This window comes from Colius striatus, chromosome 18, assembly GCF_028858725.1.
Source record: "Colius striatus isolate bColStr4 chromosome 18, bColStr4.1.hap1, whole genome shotgun sequence".
Lineage (NCBI taxonomy): Eukaryota > Metazoa > Chordata > Aves > Coliiformes > Coliidae > Colius > Colius striatus.
The window spans coordinates 10,013,715-10,021,378 of record NC_084776.1 but is presented as its reverse complement, the minus strand read 5'-3'; the positions used below and the strand labels follow the sequence as shown (position 1 = coordinate 10,021,378).

The following is a 7,664-nucleotide window of genomic DNA, read 5'->3' as shown; positions in this document are numbered from 1 at the left end:
TGCCTGAATTCGACTTGTCCCATTTCTGGCCAATGCCATTCTACAGATACTGTGAAGAATACACTTGATCCAAGATGGAATCAGCATTATGACCTATATATTGGGAAGTCGGATTCAATTACAATCAGTGTGTGGAATCACAAGAAAATTCATAAAAAACAGGGAGCTGGTTTTCTGGGTTGTGTGAGACTTCTTTCAGATACAATCAACCGCCTTAAAGACACTGGTTTTCAGAGACTGGATCTGTGCAAGCTTGGTCCAAACGACAATGATACTGTTAGAGGACAGATAGTAGTAAGCCTTCAGTCCAGAGACCAAATAGGCACAGGAGGACAAGTCGTGGATTGCAGTCGGTTATTTGATAATGATTTACCAGATGGGTGGGAGGAGCGGAGGACTGCTTCTGGAAGGATCCAGTATTTAAATCACATTATACGAACAACTCAGTGGGAGCGACCAACACGGCCAGCATCAGAATACTCCAGTCCAGGCAGACCCCTGAGCTGTTTTGTGGATGAGAACACTCCGATTACAGGGACGAACGGTGCAACTTGCGGGCAGACGTCAGATCCCCGGCTGTCAGAGAGGAGAGTCAGGTCGCAGAGGCACAGAAATTACATGAGCAGGACACACTTGCACACTCCTCCTGATTTACCCGAGGGAGATGAGCAAAGGACGACTCAGCAGGGTCAGGTCTACTTTCTACATACTCAGACTGGTGTTAGCACGTGGCATGATCCAAGAGGAGGAGGGGATCCAACGGGGAGGGCTGGAAGCAGGATGGAGGGGGAGGGCTGGCGGATGGGGCAACGAGTCCCCGTGTTGCAGCCAGCGGCTGGTTTGTTCGGGGTTTTTTTGAGACAAAGCCAAGTTCCCAAGGAAACGTGACGTGGCCTTTTCCACCTGCCTCCCCTGCCAGCCCTCCCTGCTCCCTGCAAAGCCAAGGGCTCCCCGTGCCCCGGCTGGGAGACCCCTCTGCCCTTTCTCATTTGCAGCTCTGCCCTGCCAACGAGCCCATCCTCTCTCAGCCAGCCCAGGGGAAGGGTCCTGAAGTGCCATTTCTGCATGTCAGTGCCCACAGAGCGGCGTGTGCCTTCCCCGGGGCGGCACCCAGGCCCATTGGCTTCCCCCATGGCTCTGCAGGGCAGGCAGCTTCTGCTGCTTGGGCTCGGCACACAGGTTTCAACGGCGGTGGGAAGGACTCCTGCAGCCCCTGCCGGCACACAGGCAGCAGCGGCTTCTCCAGCACGTTCCCGAGAGAGGCGTTCCCTCAGTCACCGCGGGGCCGGGCCTGGGCCGCTGCGGGGCCGTGTCAGCGCTGGCCGGCGCCGGCCCCGGCAGCTGCAGGGGAAGCTTCTGGCCGGGCTCCGCCTGTGGGGGCCGCCGTTGCCCCGGAGCGGGCGCGCAGCGGTCCGAGCACACAGCGGCCCCGCGCGGGCCCCGGGCGCGGTGGGTTCGGGGCCGGGGCCCGGGCTCGGGCCTTCCAGCGCTTTCCAGCAGCTTCCAGAGGCCGCACAGCGCATGCGCCGGGGCGGAGCTATAAAGCGTGGGACGAGGGGCGCGGGGCGCGTTCGGTGGTCGACCGTGCGGTTGTGTTTGGCGTGTGTGTGGGTCCCGTGGGCTCTGTCTCCTGTGGGGTCGCGGCGCTGCCCGTCGGAACCTTCCCCCAGCGCCTCCCCCAGACTGTTTTGATCCCATCTCTTCATCTCTCTGCTCCCTCTTTGAATTCAACCCTCTCGGCGTGGAAGATCAACATACGCACAGAGATGGATTTGCTTTGGGTTTAATGCCTGAATTCGACTTGTCCCATTTTCCCCCAGAGACTCCACAGCCCGTCTGGGCAGCCCCTTCCAGTGCTCCCTCCCCTCAACAGGGAACAAGTTTTTCCTTGGGTTTCTTTGGAACCTCTCATGTTCCAGCTTGTACCCGTTGCCCCTTGTCCCCTCATTGGAGACCGCTGAGGACAGCCTGGCTCCATCCTCCTGGCACGCGCCCTTTACGGAATCACCCTGGCTGCGTGTGACATCATAAAGCCCATTCCTCAGGCCGGGAGCAGAGCGTCACCCGGCAGTAGGGGACTTGTGTCACCCCCTGAACACAGAGTTGCATTCAGTGGTGAGGAGGAGAAGGAGGAAGACGTGGCAAGCTAGCTGCTGCCATGGCCATACTCAGCCTCTCCCAGCTGCTGGACAGGGCCCTCGGGATTCCTGAGGACAAAGGCATTTCCTCTCAGCTCCTGCACAGGGTGCTGGATGCCATGCTGGGACACCTGGGCCTGCGGGACGCACCGGCCGAGGCCCCGATGGAGGGGACGGCCCTTGGCATCTGTGTGGCCTCGCTGGCTGCGGAGGTGCAGCAGCTGAGAGAGAGAGTGGAAGCCAACGAAAGCAGCATTTCCAAGGTAGAGGCTGGTCCCGCTCCCTGGCTGCTCCCTGACGAGCCAGCCCCTGGCAGCGGGGAGCTCGCCCTCCCTCCTCGGGCAGGGCCCGGCCCCGGCCCTCGGCAGCGGCTCCTCGCCCCGGGGGTCCCTCCAGCGCCTGGGGCCGGGCGCAGGCAGGGCTGGAGCCGGCCCTGCTGCCTGCGGGAGCGCAGCAGCTGCCCCGGGGCAGGGCCGAGGGGCTCGGCGGGACCCTCCCTTGGGGCTGACCCCACCAACCCCCTTCTCCCAGGCCGTGGCTCTGTCCCAGGATGTGCTCACGCAGATCGGCGGGATACAGGCGGCGCAGTCCCGCATGGGCGAGGAGATCCGGGCGCTGCAGGTGAGCTGCTGCCGCTGCCCCGGGTGGCCACTGGGCCCTCCCCTCTCCCTGCCCCTCGGCCCGTGCCCTCCCTCCCCCTCCCTGCCCCACAGCCCTGGGGCTCGCCCCACGGGAAGGGCACCAGCAAAGCAGAGCCAGACGTGTGTCCCAAGGGGGCAGCTCCCCTGGAGCCCCCAAACCCCCCCTCGCCGCCTCCTGCCAGTGCTGCCTGGCGAGGGCAGAAATGGGCACTGCAGGGGGGCCGCTGCTAAAGAGCTAAGTGTGTGTGTCAAACAAAGCAATGCTGAGGCACTTTCAAAGTTAAGTAACCACTGGAAAAATCCTCCCATGGGTGCTGGGAGGGAGAGGAAAACAAATATGTAGCTGTGTAATACAGCGCTGGCCCTCAAGCACAGCCTGGCCCAGCGTCCTCCTCTCTGTGCCCAAGTTCGTTTGTGGATGCTCCTCGTAAATGCTGCCATATGCTGACTGCTGTCCCTTCTTCTCCCCTCACTCCAGGAGAACGTTCAAAGTGCTGCCAGCTCTCTCAGAGGCATCCACGACCAGATAACAGCTTTGACCAGCGATCTGGTACGGCCACGAGCACCCAGGGAGGGGAACCAGTACAGCCCATCCTTCGGCATCAGGGCATGGTCCCCAGCAGTGCTGCGGGCTCAGCACTCCTGTGGGTCCCATCCTGCTCCCAGCTACATAGTGCTGGGATGACTTCTGGGGGCTACAGGCTGACCCCTCGATCCCTTCCTTCCCCAGGAAAGGCTGAAGGAAGTGTTGAGCCTCTATCCGAGGCCGGACAAGGTGAAGGACATGGTGCAGTGGAAGGCACTGGACGACTGCCTAGTGGGCAGCACGACAAGAGGAGGAGGAGGCCAAGAGGTGGTGAGTGCTGAGGCATCTGGGCTGCACTTCCCTGCCCTGCATATCCCCCTGTGAGGCAGGACCTGGTGTGGGCAGAGCCAGGGCAGCTCCTTGTCTGGCCCGCCACACAGATGGGGATCTTTTCTCTCTGCTGTGCTCTGGGCAGCCTGCAACAGCCCCTCTGTGGGGCAAGCGAGTGTCCAAATCCCTTGGGGCTGGCAGGAGGGAACAGAGCGGTTTGGGGGCTGAACTCCCGCATGTTGCACTGTGAGGTGGTTTCCAAATCCCACCTGAGGCTGCTGCTCCTGCAAATCAGGCCCGGCCCATTGGGCTGGGAAGTGGGTCTGTTCCAGCAGACCTGGAGATCTGGAGCCCGTTGCTAGAGGAAACAATGCCTGGGGTTTGTAGCAGGTGCCCTCAGTTGGATGTTTGCTGCTCCCCTGCATGGGCTGCTGAAAATATTCTTCAGGCACGGGTGCAGCCAGAGAGCTGAGGGGGCTGGGGAGGGGCTGGGGGGCTGTGGCTCCAAAGGGCTCCATGGGGTGGGCGCTTGGCCTTTGGGATCTCATGGGGTAGATTGAGTTTGTCATCGTGAGCCCGGGGGGTTTGGGAGCAGGATCTGGGCACTGGGGACAGCATGTCCCCATGGGGACAGCCCTTGCCCTTACTGCTGCAGTTCCACACATAAACCTGCTCCTCTTTGCTGGCTTCTCCCAGGAGAGCGCTGGGAGCCGGTCTGCCCCGGCCAAGTCCCCCGCTCTGGATAAGATGCAGGAAGCACCAGTGACTGCTGAGAGGAGGGCAGGTTCTCCCTCAGGGCAGACCAACATCAGTGCCACGTCCTCAGCCTCCAGCAGCATCCCCGAGCACTACACAGAGGCGGAGAAGGCTCTGCGCCAGCTGGGGCAGCTCAGACACCTCTCTGCTGCGCTGCAGTCCAAGGTGAGAAGTGGCTCATGCCTGCTGTGCTGAACTGGCATCTCCAGGCTCCTCAGCCCCAGGCAGCTCCCTCTGAGGATCCCCGCTCCCGGTTTGTCCCCGGGGCCTGCCCTGTCCTGGCCCGGGGCAGCTGCCTGAGGGTGTGTGTCCCTCCGCAGCTGGACCGTGGGGACCTGGAGCTCCAACCAGGGATGGAGGAGAATGCCGCCGCGGGCATGAGCAAGTGAGTGCGCTGGGGCCGGCGCTGGCTCTGGGGACAGCGCTGCCCCTTCCCTCCGGCAGTGCCCCGGCCGGTGCCTACGTGGGCCCCCGACACTGGCACAAGGTGGCCGGCGCCCCAGCAGCAGCAGGTTCCCATGTGAAGGAGGCACAGGGATACGGTACCTGCAGGGCAGAGCCCTCCCAAACCAAAGCGGGCTGTGGGTGAGACGTTGCTGCCCCCCGCAGCTCAGCAGGCCCTTTTCTCCTCCCCAGGCAGCTCACGGGTCATTTCCACTGTCTGTCCTGTGACCGGCTCTACAACACGCCGGTGCCCCGCCCGTGAATAGGCGCATCGGGGGCTTTGCGGGGGGACGGGACAGGGAGGTGTGTACCCGGGGGTCTGCCCTGCCGAGCTGCCCTGCAGCCCTGTCCCTGGTAGGGGCACGGGGACCCCTTCCCAGGGGCAGTGTGCAGGGGGTTGCGTGGGACTACGAGCATGCGGGGTTTGGGGTGCCGCCCCGAGCCGGGGAGGGTTGTTTGTGCTCTGTCACCCACCCGCAGCTCCTGCCCTCCCCAGGCACATCGTGACCATCCCCTCCGGGACGCCGCTGCCCCCTGGCCCCCGCAGGCATCCCAGTACTACCCCCGAGCCCGAGCACACACAGCAGCACGGCCGCAGGTAGGCACTCGGGGTCTCATCCCGGTCCCTGGGGCGCAGAGTGGGCTCTGCCCGGTCCGGGGGTTGTCGGGGTGCGGGGGCTCCAGGAGGGGCAGGGGATGAGATGAATCGGAGGGTCCGCTGAGGTTGCCCCTGGTCTGTGAGGTTTTCCAGCCCCCTGGGCTGCCTCGTCTGGCCCAGGTCCGTGGCTCAGTGGCGTCGGAGCCACGTGTGACGAGTTGCATCTGGTCTCAGCCTGACCTCAGCCCTCGGCGGGAGGGGGGTTTTGTCGGGTCTCTCGCAGCGGCCGGGCGGGCCAGAACGGGCGAACCCCAGGAGCACCCCGGCCCGGTCCTGCCGTAGCAGGGGCAGCACGGGGCGCCCCGGGGCCCGGCGCTGAGTATCCCCGTGTCCCGTCCCACAGGGAGCCGGCGGCCGAGCACAGGTACCCCCGTGTGCCGCGGCAGTGCGGCGGCCGACACACCGTCACCCAGTCGCTGCACCCCCCACAACTGCCCCGGCTGCAGCGCCGCGCCCCATGGAACACCGAGGTAGGGCCGGGGGAGGGCGGGGGGTGGGGGGCGACGGAGGCCGGGAGGTTTCCCCGGGGCGGGGGCACTGCGCTGGCCCCGTGCCTCAGCCCGGCTCTCTCTCCTTCCCGCAGGACGAGGTGCCGCTGGTGGGCACCGACGGCCGCGTCTACAGGGGCCGGCTGGACGCGCAGCCGCCCGCGGGCACGCAGGGCACGGCCAGGGCACACGTGGGCAGGGACGCGGCCACGCAGCCCCTGAGGCAGCAGCACAGCTGGGACAGCGGACGGCTGCTCTCCCGGCCCCAGAACTACGTCTCCTCGCTCTGTGTGACAGGTACAGCCCCTGGGGGGGCCCAGCAACGGGGAGGGCTGGAAGCAGGATGGAGGGGGAGGGCTGGCGGATGGGGCAACGAGTCCCCGTGTTGCAGCCAGAGTGACGTGTGGGCTGGTCCTGGTCAGGGTGGGACAACAGCCGTTCTGCATCATGGCGGGGGGCAAGACCCCGTTTCTGGGTGTCTCTGCCCAGGACGTGTCCCTGCTCACCCCTGCTCCTCGTCCTCAGGCACTGGCATGTCACCAGAGCACAGGCTGACTTCATCCCATGGCCAGCAGACCCGGGCACAGCGGCTCCTTCCAGAGCTCCACACCTCTTTGGAGAGACCCAGCACGCCGGTGTCTGAGCACGACTGGGCGGCCCTGTCCAACCTCCTACATCCCTCACAGGTCCCGAGCAGGCGAGCGAGCAGGGACAGACAGAGGCAATGAGGGACAGTGGGCAGCCCATGCTGAAGTAGTAGTAGTAGCAACGTCTTAGAAGAGAGAAAGCTTTTCCTGCCTTCAATAAAAAGATGCCATTTTTCTGATACCTGCAACTGGAGCAGCGGCTGAAACATTTCTTGTTGGTCTTTCAGATTTTACCCAAGCCTGTCAAGTTTCTCCAAAGAGAATCTTTAACCATGTTCATGGAGTTCCATCTTCCCGACCCACTTCAAGTTTTGACGTGTGGACGGTGTTTTTATTATAGTCCTTCGCTGTCATAGACGGGCTTAGAGCTGGCCTGGCCCACAGTAAATGCAAAAGCCCTTGAAAAGGCACAGTACCAAAGTACGTGGGCTTTGGCTTTCAGCTGGGCAGGGCCTGGGCAGGGGGCAGTGGGAAAGCTGCCTTTCCTGAGAGCCTCAGACCTTTGATTAAGCTGAGCCTGTGGTGACAGTGTGTGCTTGGGCTACTCCTTGATAGAGCTTCCCCGGGAGAAGCCTTATCTGGCTGAACTGTGTAGGGGGTTTTTTTGGGGGGGGCTCGGCTGGTTTGTTGGGGGTTTTTTTGAGACAAAGCCAAGTTCCCAAGGAAACGTGACGTGGCCTTTTCCACCTGCCTCCCCTGCCAGCCCTCCCTGCTCCCTGCAAAGCCAAGGGCTCCCCGTGCCCCGGCTGGGAGACCCCTCTGCCCTTTCTCATTTGCAGCTCTGCCCTGCCAACGAGCCCATCCTCTCTCAGCCAGCCCAGGGGAAGGGTCCTGAAGTGCCATTTCTGCATGTCAGTGCCCACAGAGCGGCGTGTGCGTTCCCCGGGGCAGCACCCAGGCCCATTGGCTTCCCCCATGGCTCTGCAGGGCAGGCAGCTTCTGCTGCTTGGGCTCGGCACACAGGTTTCAACGGCGGTGGGAAGGACTCCTGCAGCCCCTGCCGGCACACAGGCAGCAGCGGCTTCTCCAGCACGTT

At 63.5% G+C, this 7,664-nt stretch overlaps 1 protein-coding gene across 5 annotated transcripts; it reads left to right on the top strand.

Moving 5' to 3' along the window:
• The first annotated feature begins 239 nt into the window (after nt 1–239).
• On the top strand, nt 240–7,171 carry LOC133627171 (glutamine-rich protein 2-like). 5 transcript variants are annotated; one of them, XM_062010832.1, is made up of 10 exons: nt 240–688; nt 2,670–2,759; nt 3,258–3,329; nt 3,510–3,635; nt 4,332–4,556; nt 4,712–4,776; nt 5,332–5,433; nt 5,837–5,963; nt 6,077–6,278; nt 6,856–7,170. In XM_062010832.1, the coding sequence occupies exons 1-10, from the start codon at nt 665–667 to the stop codon at nt 6,966–6,968; spliced, it is 1,146 nt and encodes a 381-aa protein (XP_061866816.1). In that variant the 5' UTR covers nt 240–664; the 3' UTR covers nt 6,969–7,170. The 5 variants fall into 5 exon arrangements, with proteins under 5 accessions (XP_061866816.1, XP_061866813.1, XP_061866815.1 ...); XM_062010829.1 differs by lacking the exon at nt 240–688 and adding an exon at nt 2,040–2,401 and having other exon boundaries at nt 6,856–7,171; XM_062010831.1 differs by lacking the exons at nt 240–688; nt 6,077–6,278 and adding an exon at nt 2,040–2,401 and having other exon boundaries at nt 6,856–7,171.
• The last annotated feature ends 493 nt before the right edge of the window (nt 7,172–7,664 follow it).